This window comes from Labeo rohita, chromosome 1 (assembly GCF_022985175.1).
Source record: "Labeo rohita strain BAU-BD-2019 chromosome 1, IGBB_LRoh.1.0, whole genome shotgun sequence".
In the NCBI taxonomy this organism is placed as follows: Eukaryota; Metazoa; Chordata; class Actinopteri; order Cypriniformes; family Cyprinidae; genus Labeo; species Labeo rohita.
The window spans coordinates 38,431,564-38,453,055 of record NC_066869.1 but is presented as its reverse complement, the minus strand read 5'-3'; the positions used below and the strand labels follow the sequence as shown (position 1 = coordinate 38,453,055).

The 21,492-nt window shown below is 36.1% G+C and overlaps 1 protein-coding gene across 1 annotated transcript in view; it reads left to right on the top strand.

Annotated features, from left to right (window-relative positions):
- The window catches only part of tusc3 (tumor suppressor candidate 3), a 99,570-nt gene that overhangs the window by 62,991 nt on the left and 15,087 nt on the right, over positions 1-21,492 (top strand). The window contains exons 7-8 of the mRNA XM_051114080.1: positions 17,389-17,454; positions 18,432-18,504. Of these exons, the coding sequence (XP_050970037.1) occupies positions 17,389-17,454; positions 18,432-18,504 (139 nt within the window). The remainder of the gene's footprint in view (positions 1-17,388; positions 17,455-18,431; positions 18,505-21,492) is intronic.

Sequence of the window (21,492 nt, the reverse complement as noted above, 5' to 3'; positions counted from 1 at the left end):
CTGGACCGGAAAAAGGCTAATGCTCTTGTGTTTGGCCTGAACTCTTCTTTTTGTGCCATTAATTAACTTAAAAAGCTTGTCCTTAAACTTTCTTCGAGGACTTGATCACGTACATTGGGTGCGCACTTTCAAAGTCACCTAAAGATGCCAGTTCCTCTGTCTGCATTAGCCTTGCTTCAGTTCTCCATTTTCATTTCATTTCCCACAATTCCTTAATGAACTCTTGCAGCCTCTCTGTATCTACCACCAGCGAGAGGTAAATCATCTGCCCTTCGCTTCCAGCATGTTGTCACTTTTATTACATCTCCGCAAATATTTTGGCTTTTAGCTTGGATGCAACTTTGCTGGGGAGTCTTTATTAACCGGATTGAACTGTGAACTGAAGCATTAAATAAATGTTGCACTTGAGGGAGAGATTTTTCAAGATCTCATCGTGACGACTGGTGTTTTATTTATTTATTTATTTATTTATTTATTTATCCCCCCCTTTACTCGCTGATGCAGAGGGAGTGTAGCAATAAAAATGAATCTGTATAGCAAATGGGAGCTTTAATTACTGCTGAAACAAGAGACCTGTGGAGAAGAATAATAAAGAAAGCCAAAAGGAAAATAACAAACAGGAGACGGAAAGGCCGATTAACTGCGAATTAATCACGTTGATGCCAATCTTCCATTCTGCCAGAAGGACCTTCTGTCCGAAGAAGTTTTTATGGTTAACTTTCCCCATTTTACATGTGGTGCACGTAAATAAATGCAAAATATTTGTAGTAAAAGTTTTTTTTTTTTTTACAAATAAGCAGCCTCTGTATGTGTATTACCTATTTGGAAGGCAGCAAGTTTCATTTTTTGCGTCTCATTGTTGATTCTCCATTGGTATCAGCTCAAGCTGTCAGTCAGATCCAGTCCAGAAGATTCCAGACTGTCTGCTACTGTGACCTCTCGCAGCTGGTCAGTTTCCAACAAAACCTTTTGTGTGTCTGTGTGTGTGTGTTGACATTCATCCGTTTCCATGGTGTGTGGTGTGGTCTGTTTCTGTCCAGAAACCAGAATCATGGTGTGGACAATACGTGGTCTATATTTAGTTATTTTGAGGCATTGGAATGATTTGAGAGAAGTTAAAGGATTAGTTAACTTCTAGAATTAAAATTTCCCATGTCATCCATGATGTTTATGTTATTTTCTTCAGTCAAAAAGAATTTTTCTCTGTAAAGTGGACTTTAGTGGGAGCCAGTGGATTGAAGCTCCAAATTGCAGTTTCAGTGTAGCTTCTAAGGGCCTTTCTTTGTAAAGAGTGTTTGACTTTCTTTGCACGTTTGCTTTGTAAACACTGGGTCGGTACTTCCGCCTACATCACGTGTGACCTTTCCAATGTGACTATGTAATGTGTGAGGTTGAGCTAGGGCAAGACGGGTATTTGTGTTTAAAAAGTATATCAATTAATTATTTTTATTATTATTATTATTTTTTATTTTTTTTATTTTTTGTAAGAAAATAACAGATCGTTTCACTAGATAAGATCCTTATTCCTCAGCTGGGATTGACTAGAGCCCTTTGAAGCTGCATTGAAAATGCAGTTTGGACCTTCAGGCTGTTGGCTCACATTAAAGTCCACTATATGCAGAAAAATCCTGGAATGTTTTCCTCAAAAACTTTCATTTCTTTTTGACTGAAGAAATTCTTGGATGTGAACATGACATGACATTAACATCTTGGATGGAATAGAGTCATTTGTATTTTGGAATTGAATTAATCCATTAATGCTGGGCTTGTGGTAGAGATCCTACTAGATGCAGATAGTAAGGAAGTATATTATATAAGAATATTATGGTCTCAGTATTATTATATCATAAGCTCAATCAACAGCACTTGTGTCTGTAATGTTATTTTACAACAAATGTTGGTAACACTTTATTTTGATAGTCCACTTTAGACATTCTACTAACAGTAAGTAACTTTGCAACTGCATGTCAACTAGTCATTAGAGTATTAGTAGACTGTCTGCTTAATATCTTCTAACACTCTTCAAAACTTTGCAATTATATGTCAACTTATTCTACTAACCATAAACCTAACCTAACAGTCTGCTCTGAGAGTTAGTAGACATGCAGTTGCAAATTAATGAGAATTAGTTGACATGTAGTTGCAAAGTTACTTATAGTTAGTAGAATGTCTTAAGTGGGCTATCAAAATAAAGTCTAACCCAAATGTTAGTTTTGAAATTGTCTCTCATGTACGTATAGTTTCATTGAGGTACTTACATTCAAAGTGAAAAGTCCATAAATGTCAGTGTACTCACTTACAACATAAGTCATAAACATAAACAATATGGATGTTAATGTAATGTAAATGGCTTGCTATAACCATTTCTGTGTAAAGTTATCCAAATTGTCCCATTTTACAAATTCATTGTCATAACAATGTATGACTAAAACCCTGAAATAACTAAGAATTACAAGAACTACTTGTAATTCAGCTCAAGTAATGCTGAAGGTTTAATGTAAGAATGTAAGAGATTTTATTAAATTCTAAGCTTCACATTTCTCCTTTTAAATCTTCTCCGTCCTTTTTTTTTTTTTTTTTTTTTTTAAGAAAATGAGGGACGAGCTGAAATGCTGTCAGTTTCAGCTTAACTTGTATTGAACCCATTCTTTAGCCTACCCTTTTTTCTTGTCAGGTGTTTCAAACTCTAATGGCCCACTCAAGTCTATTGCACTCCAAAAAACTGAGGGATTGGGGTGGCAAAAAATTGACTATAATATAATGGGATTTCTGATTTATGATTTTTGAAAAAAAAAAAAAAAATTGAGAAGTTGCTCACTGCAGAGCCAATGGGTGGAGCTTGACATCCAGTTCCCCCTCACTTGATGTAATGGGTGGAGGTAGACACCCCAACCACACCTTAACCTTACCCTTTACCCTATCTTTAAACATAACTCCACCCAGTAGGTCCACAGAGGTGGAGCTGGAGTAGGTCAAACTCCATTCATTACATCCAGATTGGGGGAGCTGGAGGTCATCTGGTTCGGCAGTGAGCACTACTTGAAAAAATCCGAATGCAAAACTATTTTATTAATTGAGAAAAATGACTTGTGTCCTCATAAAGGTGTAGTTAATGTATGTACCACCAGGAGCGCTGTGCCATGCTAAGCAGCTAAATCTCATATAAGCTATTAAGTGATAATTACAATATTCCAAATTGTTTATTAACTGTAATTAGCTTACTTTTATAGTCAATCATTATAAAGCAGTTAAGTAATCATGCTTGTAGCAGCAGTATGTGGGGAATGACTGATTTGTTGCTGTCTAACCCAGATGCCTCCGCTGGTCTGAGCGTCTAATGGCTTGTCCTATATGATGAAATCAGCACTCTCTCGTCCTGTCTTCCTCCGTGCAGAGCAGCTCTTTCCTGAGCTTGTTAGGCACCACACGGTTGTGCTGAAGGGTTGCCGTTGGCTGCTGGAGTTTTCGGTATCCCCCTGTCCATAAGCTTGAGAATTCTTTTGACAGGCTTGAAAACTCTTTCACTAACTTGTGCTGGCAGGCTTATTTTACACACTCTGAAAGGCTGTTTGCCCTGCCACAACCAACTGGACTGGAAACGGTAGAGAAAGGCTGGATGAGTGTGTTTACAAGTGTTTTGAATATCCTGATTATGTGTTGATTATGTAAGCATCAGCATGTGTCGGAGGGTGTAGATGCATTCTTCAGAATGTTCTTGCATTGTGCATGAAGGGCAGAATAACAACTAAGGTCGCACAGAATGTGTCTTTGCATTTTAAAACAGGGTATATTTCCAAATACTTATCTTGCTGGATCTGTCTGCAGCTTTTGATACGGTTAACCACCAGATCCTCCTGTCAACCCTATAGACAAAGGACATCTCAGGAACTCCGCTCCAGTAGTTTGAGTCTTACCTCTCAGATGGGTCTTTCAAGGTATCTTGGTGTCCAAGTCACAACATCTGGCTACTGGTGTGCCTCAGGGCTCAGTTCTTGGACCACTTCTCTTCTCTTTGTCTACATGGCATAATTCGGTTCTGTCATTCAGAGACATGGCTTTTCATATCACTGCTATGCTGATGACACTCAACCAGCTTTTCTAACAGACGTTTCTTGCTGGCTGAAGCAAGTAACACCTCTGTTAATCAGTTTGCACTGGCTACCAGTAGCTGCTCAAATAAACAAATCAAGGCATTAATGTTTGCCTACAAAACCACCACTGTGTAAGGAAACAGGTCAATTTAGCTCAATGGGAATTAATCAAGATTTTACAGGGAATTTGAACAGAATCACTGTTCTACGACCGATCACTGAGTGCACCAGCGATTCTTGAACGAGCTGTATAACATCAACATGCAATGGATATTAATATTCAAACTATAGCGAAACCTCTATTTATTAGCACAGTAACAAGATCAGCAGTTTAAGACATTAACTTGTAAGCACAAAACACAAGATACTTTTCTTTTCAATATATATTGTTTTCAAAGATGTATGAACTTATCTAACACACAGACACACGAGAGAAAGTGAGGAAAGAATGAGTTTAGAAGAGTGAAAATATAAAATCCCAAGTTTATAGCAATATATGCAAGACCTGAACAACCATCATGTTTCTCAGTGAGGTTATTAAACTTTGTATTAAATGCACCAGTTCAGCTAGAATCTGGAAGTTTTACTTGCGTTGCCTGTTTAGAGGATTCCCTTTTGTTGTCATCGTTGCAGAAAGGGGTTTCCCAAGGTTGCTGATTGGCTGGAAGTTCGTTGGAAGTGGCGTCTTGGGCGTTGGCTGAAGATGCGGAGCTGTGGGCTGGTTGAAGTTTTAGGCAGGCGCAGACATCTGGGACACGGCTTGTGGCAAAACTTAACTCGAAAACTCTCAACAGAAAGAAAAGAAACTAAAGTACAAGACAGAAGTGTGACGATCTCCTCAAGGTTTTTAGAGGAGCAGCTGGCATGCAGGCGCTCGAAGAATTCAAAAAGCAACAGCTAAAAACATGGCTAAGAGCAATGGCTAAACGCATGGCTAAAAAGCAAAATTTTATGGTGGCCTTGAGTTTTTAAAGTCGGCTGTTGGACACATGCCAAATGGTGTCTTGACCAATTTTTCTCCTCTCAATACATAAATCAGCATGTTCTTTAGTCACATGGTCAGTCACAATTTTTCCACTCTTGCAGAGTATAATTTGAAGGTGATTTCTATTACAAGAATATAATACCTTTTACAATAAATTGAATGATAGAAACGTTTCAAGAAAGCAATTTCAAGCTTAGGCATACCAAACACAAAAATAAACCCTTGAGCTATTCAGTAGTTATTAAAAGGACATACACAATGAGTGAATAGAACATAATAGACAAATGTGTGGGTTACATACATGATAGGGAGTTATGCAATGGACTGATATTCATTTATAAGTCCTTATAAGCATCATTTTGGTGCATATATATGTAAAAGACAGTCTCTGTGTCTTTCTTTGAACGTGAGGACATATTCTGGGAGAAGCGAAAGGTCAAAAGGGTTTAGAAGAAATCTTGGTTTCTGTCTTCTAGGTGGGGGAAATCAATCTGAGGAAGTCTTTAGCTCATGATGTCCATCATGGATTTACATGTAGTGATCATGCTGTGCATCTCTTGGACTATTAAGCTTGGTTACTTGCCCCAAATTTGACAATCTCCTTCCTGATTTGAGATTATCAATAAGTCGTCTTTTGTGTTAACGTTGCAAGTTGTTGAAACTGTTAAAGTGTTGGTTGGTTAGGCTCACTTCAGGCTGGCTGGTGCTAGGATCTGATTTACAATCATCCATGTTATCTTAGGCCTCTTTGTGGAATTCGGCTCCTCGTGTTTCAACGATGTTCTGATCGAATCTTAAATTGTCTGATTTTCTCTGAAATGCTACAACTGGCTCTGCACCCCTTTTCCTAAAATCACTACTTGAGACTTACAAGTCCCCTAGAAGCTTGTGTTCTGCAAGTGAACGGGACATTATTGTGCCATCCATAGAGGCACAAAATCACTTTCATGGACTTTTACAATAACGGTTCCCTCATGGTGGAATTTCCTGCCCAACTCAATACGAGCAGCTAACTCCTTAGCTGTCTTCAAGAAAGGGCTAAAAACAAATGTCTTCCATCTTAATGTGACCCTCTATCTCTAGCAGTCTCTATTCTAAATCTTTTCTATCTATTTATTTTCTTTATTTATTATATAATTAACAAAAAAATAAAAACTGGTAATCTAATAACACCCCCTAGATTGATCAATTTCCTCAAAATGTGCCTTTGTGTTTCACAGGAAAAGTCAAATGGGCTTTAAATGACATGAGGGCAAGTAAATGATTCCAGAATTTACATTTCTAAGTGAACTATTTCTGAAAAATGAAGTGTAATCAATTTGAACGATTGTCAGAGCAAATATTTACACCCTCATAAGGACCGATTCCGCTCCCTTCATAGTGTGTGGCCAGTTCTCTGGCTGTCGGCCAGCCAGTATCCAAGTGGCTCTCATAGCAGCCCGCTGATGAGCTCACGCTCCAGACAAATTGATCTGAATGAAAACCACTCCACCCCAAAAGAAGAGCTCATTTCACGGGAGAGATATCTGCCGTTCGCACAGCACCGTCTGGAATGCAATCTACACGACATACTGTACAGGACACCTTGTACTCTTAATTTGGAAATGTCCTAGAGCAAACTGTTTTCCACTTATACGCCGATTATAAGATCTAAGTCAACACATTAAATCCACCATCAACATTATACACTCATACACCCCACTCGTTTAAAACAAACGAGTCTTAAAACCAGACTAAAACTCATTGGAAGGAGTGACAGGCCTCAGGGGGAGCAAAGTCATGGTGATGCCAACACTGAGCCACTGCAGGGCCAGCGCATCGCCAACACTTGAGTGAGTGGAGACGTAATGCTTGATGACAGTGTAGGGGTAATGAAAGGTTGCTCCCACACTGACTAAAAATTCAATCTGCCTGCAGAAACCACAAAGTTCCTCAAAAGCCTGATTGATGCTCCCAGCTATATACTGCGCATTCAAACCTGAGTGACTGATTTTGAGTCCTAGCAAGTGTTCTTTTTAATGTGGTTTTATGATGAAATGCTAAGGGAAGATAATGGATACTGCATTTGAGCGAATGCTTCAGTTGTTGGCACAATTTAAGCAATGGTACAAAACTGATGATGCATGAAATGTTTAAAAAAATACCTTGACCTTTTCAGGGGCTGTTTAGCAAACAAAACACACGCACACACGAAAAGCAAGGACTCAACTGCCTATGTAAGGGCTCTTTAGCTGGCCGCCCACGGCCAAACACGCCCCGTCAATCATTTTTATACAGCCTTCTGATTGATTTTGATAATCGCTGCACTGGCTGATACACCAGGGTGCACTTGCACAAATCTTGTGGTACATATTCAGAGTGTGTTTAAGCTTTCTTCTTCCCACAGTTCAGCTGAAGTGTTCCAGGCAAGAACCAGAAGCATTACATTCAATCTTGTTTTATCCAATTAAATTTATTTATGCAAATGCAGACAAATGATGACACAGTGTCTTATCCAATACAGAGAAATTAATGCTGAAAACAGAAGCAAAGTTTCAGTTCAAGAGGTAAATGACAAAAATGTTTGCTTTTTTTTTCACCTCTTCTTATGTGTAAAATAAAGCAATAAGCCCCAAGAAGCCGTGGTTTACAGTGAATTTAGAACAGCTAAGGGGCATTGTTATAGGCACAACGCGAAATGCCTAAAACCCCCCTTAGCTGTTATAAATTCACTGTAAACCACGACTTCACGTGGCTTATTGTTTTTTTTGGAAACAGATTGTTCTGGTCCTTGATTCTGGTTGAGCCACGTTCTAAGCTGTTGAAAATTGCTCTACAAACATACACCTTTGTTTACATCTGTGTGTTGCTCGGCAACCACTTTGTTGCAACCACAACTGTTTCCGAGGAACTACATTGTGTGGCGGAAGAAAATGTTTTTATTAATATTATTACACTTTATTTGCTGTTGTATTTTGTGAAACCTTACTACGTATATGGAATAACCGTTTTATAAAAGCTATAAGCTCCAAAAAGCCATGGTTTACAGTGAATTTATAACAGCTAAGGGGGTTTAAAGACGCCCATCAACACCCCTTAACTGTTATAAATTCACTGTAAACCACAGCTTCTTGGGGTTTGTTGCTTTATTTAGTGTTTGATATCTTTATTCAAATTACGTATATTTCAAATTTACGTATATATATATATATTTTTTTTAACAGGCACAGGTAAATAATAGGTTTCTGTGAAGATTGTTTTAAGTTCAGTTGATTTAGAAGTTATTTTTTTAAATTTAATAAATGTTAAAATTGATAGCTCTGTTATACTGTAATGTTGAATGGCTATAGTCAATGGGTAAATATTAGTGAAAAATAACAATTTCCTAGAGACATCAGTAATATTGGTATCAGTGATACTCACTGTCAGTCAAAAGAATATTTAAAAAAATATTAAAAATCTACTGTCTTGTACTTTTATATTGCTATAATTTCACATTTAAACTTCAAATTAATGTAGAAACATTACATACATTTAAAAACTTTAATGTTAGGTGGGATTAATAGTGATTAATCGCAATTAATTTTAGAAAAAAAAATGTGTGATTGATTTGTTTTTTTTTGTGATTATTTTTTTATTGAATGAAAGCATTAGTAATAAAAACTGAAAACAGTGCTGCTTAATATTTTTGTTGAAATGTGATCTTTTATTTTATGATTTTTATTAATAGAAAAATAGAAATGTTTTCTAACATTATGAATCTACTTACTGTCACTTTTGATCAGTTAAAGCCCTCCATAATTTCTTGCAGAAAAAAATAAAAAAATCCCACTGACCCCAAACATTTGAGCAGCACTGTGTATTTATATCTGTAATTATTTCTAGTAGGTGGACATTTTCTCTCATAAGAATTGGTATTTTAAAGGTTATCTTTATCAGACCTTTGTTTTTCCAAAACTTTCCTAATTTGAAAGCCGTAACCCTAAATTGAGAAAAAAAAAAATATATATATATATATATGTATGTATGTATGTGTATATATATATTTTTTTTTTTTGTCAATTTTTAAAGTTTTTTTTTTCTTTTTTGTAACTTTCATTAAATACCCTTAAAATTCTACTATTTTAATGTAAACAGACACACAGCATTAAGTTTCTTTTGTTTTCTTTTTTTTTCAAGTTAACATGAAGGTCTAATAATGAAAAAGTTTTCTCCCCATTGAATGCTCATCATTATAATCTGGCCCCTGAAAGAAAGTAGTTGAAGAGTCCTGACCTGGTGATAGAGTTATTTTAATAACCTCTTATTTTTAATATAGTTTTTAACCATATATTTTTTAATACTTTCATAAGGGTAGTACTTTTTTTTTGCTCTCTCATGAAATTGTTCTTTTGTGTTTTGCAAATGCTCATTGGCATCATTAAAAATAGACTGAAAATTAATGGGTTCTTTGTGAATTTTGCTGAACTTCCTCCTTAAGCAGTAATGTATAATTAATATCCCACTTGCGCTCTAAACCCAAACCACTTTTTTTCAACCTAATACACAATCTCTCTCTCTTTCTCTCTTTCTCTCTCTCTTTCTCCCCCCTCTCTCTTCTTCTTTTTCTGCTTTGTTGACTTTTCATTTATCTCCATCACTGACTCATTCTTTTGACCTTTAATAGTGAAGCCTTAAAACAGTGAGAGAGGAAAAACAGGAACGAATGATTCGCAAAGGTTACTACATCAAAACTATTAGGCGACTGTACGTCCCTGGAACAGAAAAATGATCTTTTGCTGTTAAAAATCACACATTTTCTATCAGTGGGTTGCTAATTTAGTCCGCTACGGCTATTAAGCGTGAAATGTGAAAATTTAAAAAGCAGGGCTTTCTCCAAAACCCCACAGTGTTAGTGTACAAGGGCTTGAAAACAGGAATCTCATGCATTTTTACTCCAGAGGAAAGGAAATGGATTTCTCATCAAAGCTCAGACAAAGACATCCATAACGGCTTCATGTAATATCTGTTATGAAGGGCAGTTCAACACCCCAAAGACATATTAAAATCTGGTATTTGCAGCATCCACTCAGCCATGATTGTCTTCAACATCAGTCTCCAAATCTTATTTATACACTATTATGTATAAATGTATCCAGAATGTGTCCAAATCGTCCCCATTCCTCTTAAGCCTCCATTAGGTTTGTGTAACATTCTAGATCATATAGAAAACCAGAGTTCATGGTCTTTTTAGTACGATTTGTTTTCCTAATTGAATAATCACACATATTCTCATTGTCCAATTATAGTGCTGAGCACTGAACTTATTCCTCTCTACTCACACTTAGTCGCAGCTATTTTCCCATCTAAGAAAAGGGAACACATAACGCTCAATTCATCAGATCAATTGGAAGGGCCACAGAGAGTATTACGGTATTTTTCATTGTGCCTATCGAGCACAACTGCAATTTGCAATTCGAATTTATGTCATTGCCCTAATGTGCTATGCATGTTCCTCTGGCTTTTTGAGTAAGAGCTTTGCATTGTTTCACAGATTGAAAGCGGCATTAAAATAAGCCATTCGAGTGGAAAATGAAGGGAATAAAAAAGAAAAGGGCAAAAAACAACCATGGTGATGAAATATGTAATGTTGTTTATTGGGAACAGTTGCTTGAGTCGTAGGGAAACGTTATTATGTCACTGATTATGAGAATTTGTTCTTTCATACAGGGAAGAGCATGCTAAAAAGGCATCCGTATTATTTGAGCTAGATGAACAGCTTTTCAATAACATAACTTCAAAGTGGGCTCGGATGAAACTCCGTGCAAATCAAAGTGACTGCTGGGACGATCTTGAACCAAAATGCACAGGAATACTCATGTAGCAGATTGTCTTGAGGAGTTTGGCGCTTTAATGATCCATCCTGATTTGAACTTTCCATATGTGGAATTCAGAGCATTTTATCTGGAGTTCTTGATCAAGCTCCTCTGCTTCTGCACACGTACCGCTGGGAGTCTGAAACTGTAGAATTTTAATTCTGAGCTCTAGTTATGCATACTTTGACATCTTACAGGTGGATTTTATGTGGGACATGACAAGATGTATAAACTTTAAGTAAGATTAAAGAGATACTTGACCCAAAAATGAAAAATCTGTCATGATTTAACAGCATATCGTTCCAAACCTGTATAACTTTTATTTTTCTTCTGTGGAAGACAAAAGTACTCTTAAAAAAATGAACGATACTGGCTGGTTTCCATGAATGCACAATGACTTTTTGTGAACCTCAGAAGAATCATAAAATTGGTTCATATTACCTGTGTGGTATCCTCCCAGTCCTTAAGGAATAGCATGAAATTTAAGTAGATATTGACAGAAAATCTTGACATCTGCCCTAATTCTTCTTTCGCATGTTAATGACAGTGAATCAGCAAAATTGCAATTCATGAACCATTCAGATATTTGCAGTGAATCAGTTGATCCAGTTCACAAAATCATTTTAAACCACTTGTTTATAAATAGGGCTGCTTCTCAAGTTCTGACTCAGTTAAAGGTATAGTTCACCCAAAAATGAAAATTCTGTCATTAGTTGTCAAGACCTTTGTACACCTTCAGAACACAAATTAAGATATTTTTGAAGAAATCCAAGAGCTTTCTGACCCTGCATAGACAGCAGTGCAACTGACACGTTCAAGTCCCAGAAAAGCAGTAAGGACATCATTAAAATAGTCCATTTTTACCATGCATCATGGTACTCTTGTAAACGCGAATCAAAGACTGACACGGAAGAGAAGAAAATGTTGAATAAAGTCATTGTTTTTGTTTTATTTGCGCACAAAAAGTATTCTCATAGCTTCATAAAATTAAGGTTGAACCATGATGTCAGTAGGACTATTTTAACAAGTGCTTACTACCTTTCTGGGCCTTCAATATGTCAGTTGTACTGCTGTCTATGCAGGGTCAGAAAGATCTTGAATTTCATCAGAAATAACTTAAATTGTGTTCTGAAGACAGAGGTTTTACTGGTTTGGTGAGTAATTAAAGGAGTAGTTCACTTTCAGAACAAAAATTTACAGATAATGTACTCACTCCCTTGTCATCCAAGATGTTCGTGTCTTTCTTTCTTCATTTGTAAAGAAATTATGTTGTTTTTTTTTTGTTTTTGTTTTTTTTGAGGAATTTTTTTTTCTGAAGAAAGAAAGACATGAACAACTTGGATGGGAAGGGGGTGAGTACATTATTTGTACATTTTGTTCTGGATGTGAAATACTCCTTTAATTACTCACCAAACCAGTAAAACCTTACTTTAATGACTGAATTTTTATTTTTTTGGTCAACTATGCCTTTAATATCTTATTTGAGAGTTAGACTCTCATAACTATAATAACTATTATATTAATCAAGTCTTCTTTACAAACTAGTCACACAAGTGTGCTTGATGAGTATTCTGGGAAACACTTTTCTCAAGAACTCAGCGGAGGAAGATAAAACAGAATGAAGTGCTGGCACTTCTTCATGCCTTCAACCACAAAAGTACGACTGCTGATTCATTCTCCTGATGGCACTACAGTCTGTTGTTCTCTGGAGGAAATTAGTGGCATTATTGAGAATCCAGTATACCATTAGACCGTTATTGAAGTGTCCCCGGGCATTTTGACTGAGTTTCTGTCTTTGAATTTCAAGGCTAAACCTAATGACTCACTATAGAGAACATTTCCAGATTCTTTTGTATAGGTTGGGTTGTGTGTGTGAACCCAAGAAAGGTTTTTGGGTAGTCCCTTCTTTATATTCCATATTACATTGTATATTCTCAGCACATCTTTAATTGCTTCTCATTTGCTTTACACCATCAACATTGATGTGTTTGTAGGCTAATGTATCCTGACCTCATGCTTAGTGTAATTACTAATGAAAAATGCACGTGCCATATGTGAACACACTGACATTCCTAGTTCTCTGAAAGTAATTCAACTTTATTTGTTTTACTTTCTTTTTCGGAGAGAAACTATACAAATGCCTCTTTCCTCTAGTCATAAGTCTGGTATTTTTTTAGCTTGTTTTGCTTATTTCACTAATTGAACAGATGCTAAATTCAAAACAAGTGTAATCATCTAATTGTAGTGAATTGTTCACATTGGCAGGGTTTAAAACAACCTCCAAAGCCAGGACATTTATTTAACCGACAGTTCGCTTTTTAAAGTGTAGGAGTTGAATTTTTTTGCATGAGTCAAAAATAATGTCTTTTGAATACAAATGCATGTAGGCGGCTGTAATGATCATATTCAGTCATGTATGCTCCTACACAAAGGACTAAATATGATGTTTGATGGTTCATTGGATGGTGACGTCAGTCTGACTGTAAAGTAGACATCTGTAACCCCAGTGCTCTGTGAGCACAATGGATCTGCTCTTCAGAGCATTGCCTGAAAGCCCAGAGCAGAAGTCAAGTCTGAGTAAATGAACAGTGTGATGAGGATATCTGCCCACGCAATGACACCAACACTTGTCTTCGCAACTACTGATTCTCTCACTTAGTTTATTACACCTCTTCATTCATTACTTTGATATTCTCTATTCAAACCATTTTTGTTCACTCTATCAACTATGTATTTATGTGTGATTTACAGTTGAAGTCAAAAGTTTACATACACCTTGCAGAATCTGCAAAATGTTAATTTTTTTTACCAAAATAAGAGGGATCATACAAATGCATGTTATCGTTTTGTAATACTGACCTGAATAAGATATTTCACATAAAATGTTTACATGTAGTCCACAAGAGAAAATAATAGTTGAATTTATAAAAATGACCCCGTTCAAAAGTTTACATAAGCTTGATTCTTAATACTGTGTTGTATCCTGAATAATACACAGCTGTGTTTTTTTTGTTTAGTGATAGTTGTTCATGAGTCTCTTGTTTGTCCTGAACAGTTGAAACTGACCACCGAAAAATCCTTCAGGTCCCACAAATTCTTTGGTTTTACAGCATTTTTGTGTATTTTAACTCTTTCCAACAATGACCTTATGATTCTGAGATCCATCTTTTCACACTGAGGACAACTGAGGGACTCATATGCAACTATTAAAGAAGGTTCAAACACTCACTGATGCTCCAGAAGGAAAAACGATGCATTAAGAGCCAGGGGTGAAAACTTTTGAACAGAATTTAGACGTGTACATTTTTCTTATTTTGCCTAAATATCTTTTTTTTTTTTCTTTTTTTTTTTTACTAAGTACTAAATACTGCCCTTCAGAAGCTACAGACGATACTTACATGTTTCCCAGAAGATAATCAAGTTAAATTTACCCTGATCTTCAAATTCAAAAAGTTTTCACCCCTTGGCTCTTAATGCATCATATACCCAGATAGCACATGTACATCTGCAAGATGTCTGTTAAAGATCACTTGATTTTGAAAGCATCTGCTGTGTACAAACATCTGGCAGACATCTATAAGATGTCAGTTTTACATACATTCTAAACCATAAACATCTCAAAGACATCTAATAGACGTCTATTTGACATCTGATAGGAGACATATTGCAGATGAGCAAACACTCTAAAAAATACGTCTTGCAGATGTAAATGCAGACGTCAAATAGACGTCTCTGTGATGTACGTGTGCTATCAGGGTACAATCATTTTTGGAAAGGGTTCAAATACACAAAAATGCTGAAAAACCAAAGTATTTGTGGGACCTGACTATGGTTGATCTCTCTTATTTTGGTAAAATAATTAACATTTTGCAGATTCTGTAAACTTTTGACTATAAATAAGAAATGGTTTTATTGTTAATATTAAAATTAAAGGAATAGTTCGCCTTCAGTTTACTCACCCTCAGACCATCCAAGATGTAGATGAGTTTGTTAATCTGAGCAGATTTGGAGAAATGTAGCATTACATCACTTGGTCAATAAATCCTCTGCAGTAAATGGGTGCGCCAGAATGAGAGTCCAAACAGCTGATAAAAACAATACAATAATCCACAAGTAATCCCCATGAATCCAGTCCATCAATTAACGCCTTATGAAGTAAAAAGCTTAGTATTTGTAAGAAACAGATTTGTCATTAAAGCAGTTTAACTTTGTTTCTGATCAAAATACGAGTCTATGATCCATAATAACGCTTCCTCCAGTGAAAAGGTGCATCAGCAGTTGTCCTCTCACATTAATATCCATCATATTTGTTTAGAACTATTTTCAACTGTTTTTGCTTGTAAACATTGCTTGATCTGTGCATAATTTTTCCCGTGTCAGACTAAACAACTTTTATTTTTCCACTGGACAAAGCAATATGGATAAAGGATGGATTGAGGTTTGAAGTTAAAACGTCTTAATGATAGATAGATTTATTACAAACACACATCTTTTTATTTCACAAGATGTTAATTGATGGACTGGAGTCATGTGGAATACTAGTGGATTATTGTGATGTTTTTAATCAGCTCTTTGCACTTTCATTCTGACGGTACCCATTCACAGCAGAGAATCCACTGGTGAGCAAATGAAGTAATGCTACAGTTTTCCAAATCACCTCTCTTACTGCCTTTTCAAAAAACAAACAAACAAAAAAAAAATAGACAAAAAAAATGACCACATAAATGAGTAAAATACTACGGGTGTTTTCGAAAGTAGCAAATAACTGTTCTTGAGTTTCAAATGCCCAATGATGGATACGGTACTCCAGCAGAATAATACAATTGTGTCTCTCTATGTTAGTGCTGAACGTGCTTCTAAATGGCGGTTTCTTTCATATGAAAATATGCAGCAGTATGGCTGTGTTTAAATGTTAGCAGATGCGTTAACCCAGAGGCGACAGGTGACATGACAGTGATAAATGCACTGGCCTATTTGCTCATATCTTCTTCTTAATGGCTCGCTCCTTTCCACAATCCCCCCCCATATCTTTCTTTTTGTCTGTCTCTACATGAAATGCTCCAAGTGACGACAGCCGCTGATGGCGGTGTTTAGTTCCTCAATACTTTATTGCTGCGTTCAAGCTGACTATTGACTTTTTTTATTTAGTGTCACTTTGAACATAAAAAGCATTCAATATTTGTTTTCAGTAGTGATTTTTACTCAAATCCATCTTATCGAATGTGTCTGTCAGATATATTTTCATCAAAACAAACATGAATGTCTTCAAGCTTCATTCAAAATAATGAAATTCAGTGACATATTTCAGTGATGGTATCTAGGTTGTCCCTAGATAGGATTTAAAAAAAAAAAAAAAAAAAAAAAAAAGTCTCCTGAACTATAAAGATAGTGTACATTGTTCTTAAAGAATGTGCTCACCTCACCCTGAAATTAGTTTTTTCCGACTATGAGTTAATCTAAGACGTTATCGCTTTTATAACACTGCTTTATGCCTTCTATTTAAATATGTAACCTCGGTGGAATGATTGAATACGTTATGTTTCTAAAGTTTTGATTTCTAAGGTTTTAGACTTTATAAGTTAAAAGGCTGCGCTGATTTTTTTTTTTTTTTTTTTTTTTTTAGTCAAAAGGATGTTTCACCCTCAAGACATTTTAAACTGAGTTTTCTTTCACGTCGAACACAAAAGGATGAGCTCAGACTTACATTTCAGTTTGTCCTTCAAACAAACCTATTGCATGATTTTAGAATTGCAGCGTTTCTTCCAAAATACTCCCATTAAATTATTTATTTAGTGGAAAAGAGCAGCATGGACATTCTGCAAAATTACTCCTTTTGTTTTTTACAGAAAAAAATAAGTTTGGAATGACTCAAGGGTGGTGATTATGAAACAATTAGTTCACCCAATTTTTAAAATTTTCTTTAAAGCAGTTTTCTTGAGCAGATGTCATCTGCCAGACTTGAGTCTGAGAAGTTTTAGAAAGCTTTCAAGGCTGGAAACTTTAGGGTTTCATTGAAGCTGCATCACTGTTCTTGCACATTCATGTAGCACAAATGAAGGTCTTGCTGCTAGATGCTAGATGCTAATTCTAGTCTTTTTTTTTTTTTTTTTTCTCTCCAGAGAGCAAGTGATCATTATGACTTGATATGTTTGAGTGCTTCAGCACTCTTTTCATTGACCCACTGAAGCTGCTGTCACTTGCTCTCAAGTTTTCTTTTGATTTTATTCTAGACTATCCCTTTATCTTTTCGTGCATCTGCTTTGACCTTATGGGTTTTTTCCTTGTCTTTTAGCTTTTCTAGCTGACCTTTTCCCTTCTAAGAATCATGATTTTATTTATTTATATACACTGACTTTAAATACAAAGTCAGGTGTCTGTTCATGCAAGTATTTCTACTGTGATACAGCACTGAGAAAGTAGAGCTTGAAAGGTCTATTGTCTGCTTGTTTGTCATCTTATTTTTTTCTGTCTTTTTCAGAGTTATATCCACGGCAGCAGTCAAGCTCAGTTTGTGGCTGAATCTCACATTATTCTTCTGCTGAATATCCTTTCACGTAAAACTTCTCTTTGCACAATGGACCTGTCACATTGTTCTGTTAACAAAGTGAACTGCAATAACCCACTAACGTCATACAGATCTATTTATCATTCTGTGAAAGTTTTAAAATGTAGGATGTGCCAGTCTAAATGTTTGTACATTTCCACTGCCTTTTCCAGGTTTATTTTCATGATAATTTTTTCTGTGATTTAAATATTAGTGAAAGTTTTTAATGTTAATGTTGTCAACACACTTGCTGCTAAAATGACAGAAGTTTTATGGTACCACTTAACAATAAGGTGTCATTTGTTAACGTTAGTTAATGTATAAATTAACATGAATAAACAATGAACAATACATTTATTACATAATTTATTAATCTTAATTTGTTTAAATGTACCTTTTAAGTCAAATAACAAGAGATTTTTGCCACATCTACTCATCTGTGGTTGTCAGAATCCATCAAGGTGCTTCTGTCTGAAATGTTCTTACACATTTCTCTATTTATCCTTAGAAACTCTCAAACACTCTGTACGTACCCTTGCTCACCTGGCCGTGTTGGGTATGTCCTCCCGAGTGTGGTTCTCTGTGTGAACTTCCCCTGTAATTACGTGGGTTTGTTGACTGTGCCTGATGGGTACAGAGTGAGCAGACAGACAGAGACCCTCTGCTACCGTCTGGCTCGGCTGCTGGAGGAGAGGGGAGCTCCTGGCTGCTGGCAGAACACCTCGCGTTTGTCTGTCTTCCTCTCGTTGACACCTAGCTTTCCCCCCTAGGCAAGAGGAGACCTCCCAGCTGAGTGAAGTGTGCTCAGAGTTGAAGAGTGTCTTGTTTCCATTGTGTTCACAGTAATTGAAACTTCCTGGTGTGCTAGAGCTATGTCATGCCAGCCCGATGAGTAATTTTACAGGTATTCTGTAAGCATTGTATCAGGTCCAACCACATCAATGCTACCAGTTCTTTCCTTGACTTCCATCTCAGATGCGGCCATCACCATGGGAATGGTCCTTCTGAATGAAGCCGCCACCTCTAAGGGAGACGTGGGCAAACGAAGGAGTAAGTTTCTTATATTTGTATTTCTTTCTCTCATATTATAGTATTATATATTAGTAATAAAGCTCAGAATATATGTATAGCTTATTAAAGGGAACCCCGGGTATTAAGACTTGTATGGTTTAATACAACGAAAATGATGTCTCTTAATGAAAGATGTAGTAGAAAACCCATGAAAGATTTACTTTATTTAAAAAAATAATCATTTTATACATATTTTGGACTATAGGGGGCACCATTATGTCAGTGAGGAGAAATGGTTGCACTCGTTGAGTTATTAGCGCTACCTGTTGCTTTTTTTACTGCAACACAACTCGGAATATGAAATACTGATACGATGACCACAGCTACTGAAAGAGCTTACAGGTGGTGATGGATATAAGTGTAGTCCTAAACCAAATGCCGTATCATCAGGGGTTTTTTTCCCCCCATAAGGAGTCTAAATGTCTCCAGATATCGAGTAAAATTCGCGCTGAGAAACTATCAGTGGCCACAGCGTTATGACAAGTGTTTACATCCTGCCAGGATGGCATCTAGCGTTTCTTGTCTCTGCCATTTGTAAGCTCTTTCAGTAGCTGTGGTCTACTAAAAGCCTCAAAGGCATCAGGGCTAAAGTGGAAAGAACAAAGACGCGGGTCTTCAGGAAGTTTTATTCGTCCACAGGCATCTTCCCATTTTTTTCTCCTCTTCTTATTGCTAGGAAAGCAGTGAAGACTTACGGTGCTTCTCTTGTTCCCCTTCAACTGAAAATTACAATTAAGAATTTTTAAGTTGTGTAAAAATAGCAACAGGTAGTGCCAGTAGCTCACAAACTGCAACCATTTCAAGTCATCAAAAATAATGGCGCCCCTCGTAGTCCAAATACGTATAAAACAATGTGGATTTTTTAAATAACGTAAACCTTTCGGTAAGAGACAACATTTACGTTACATTAAGCCATATAAGTCTTTTAATACCTGGGGTTCCTTTTAAAGAAGGTTACCATAGCCGTAACTATGAGTATTTTAGAGAGTACTTTAATCTACTTGCACTTGTCCCTGATGTAATTAATGTTTATTCAACTTCAAGCTCTTTTACATAAGCAGTTGAAAGTTATTTAATAAAAGTTTAGTAATAAAAATAAAACTCTTATTCAGCAAAGATGCATTGCAGTTTTTTACAGTCGCTAGGACATGTTTCTCTAAAGTCACTTTTTCAACACTCATCACGCAGTTCTCCTAACCATATTTCAACTTGACACAGCAGTACATTTCACATTCAAAATGCACTAAAATCAACTCATTTTAACATAACACTAGCACCAAACACATTTTATCACTCATAACACAACCTAAAAAACACTAACAACAGGTAGCATTATACAGTGTTTTCTTCTGTAAAATGTCCCTGCAAAACAAGAATGATACTCTCTGCTGTTTATAATTCACTGCAGTATGTTACATGCCCCATATTTACATTACAGTACAAAATTATTCCTAAGTTTTTCCCTTTTGTATAGATGGCAATGAAAGTGAAAGACTAACACGAACATGTTCAGCTACTTGCAACTGCTTTAATTTTTTTCATTTAGAATAATTTATATATGATATTACTGTTATATTACTTATTCACTGTGCTAAGTTTTGAACTTAGGTTTAACAGTTTTAAAGACAGTATTTAAACATATGCAAATTGGCTTGTATTATACATAAAGTTTTGGTGGTGTTTATGTCAAAGTGATAAAAGAATTCATGTAATTTGACAGATGTCGTCAATGAATGCATTTTGTGCCAAAGCAATGATAAATTATTCACAATTTAGCCCACATAGACTGATGTTGTGCTCACTGTGTGAAGAGTTTTAAAAAAGTGACCTAAGTATTGAGAAATGTGTATTAGTGATTGTAAAAAAAACTGTAAGTAGCTCAAAGGTGACAGTAAAGGCATTTATAATATTACAGAAGATTTCTATTTCAAATAAATTCTTTTTAACTCTCTATTTATTAATTAGAATCATAAAAAAATAAAAATAAAAAAATAAAATGTCAAGGTTTTCAGAAAAAAAAAAAGTAAGCAGCAAAAACTGTTTTCCACACTGATAATAAGAACCATTATTAATAATTGAGCACCGACGATAACTGATTAAAAACTGAGCAACAAATCAGCATATTATAATGATTTCAAAATTATTGATTAGATTAACTGATTGATTAATATACAGTTTAAAACTCATTTAAACTGCCTTGGAACTTTTTTAAAAAATTATATTTGCTACCAGATTTTCCCAGATCTCAGATCCAGACCAATCTTAGGGCATGACAATACATTATAAGAATATTATTTTATTGTATGTTTTAAAACTGATGATGTAGAGTGAACAGTGAAGTAATTATAAACCATTTAAATATTTAATGTGAATAATAATAATAATAATGATATTTATTTATTTGTTTGTTTGTTTGAAAGGGGTCCTATTATGCTTTTTCACTTTTTGTGTTTTAGTTTAGTGTGTGGTGTGTATGTTTGGGCATAAAAAAAGTTCTACAAAGTTACAAATTTCAAAGTGCACTCCAAAGGGAGATTTTTCGTTTTAAAAACAATCCCTTTTCAAGAACTAAAACGAACGGCGTGTTTAGACTACAGCGTTGATTTCCAGGTGTTGTGATGTCACAGTGTGGCCCATTAGAATATCATTAAAATAAATCCTGCCTATGAAAATTCAAATGGTTGGGGGGTGGGTAGAGACGAGGTGGGGGATTAGCCTAACTTTAGCAATGCAGCGCAGAGAGCAGTTTCTGGGACGCTTCGACGAGCCGCAGCATGGCTGGTATAAACGCAAACATTGACTAGAGTGGCCACGATCAGCTCCGGTGGCCACGTCGGAGCCATAACGTGCCACAGACGTGTGCAGTACAGGGGGTCGAAACACATGCCGAGTCGCAGCTGGTATAAACACAGGCATTGACTAGAGTGACGATCAGCTCCGGTGGCCACGTCAGAGCTGTAATGCGCC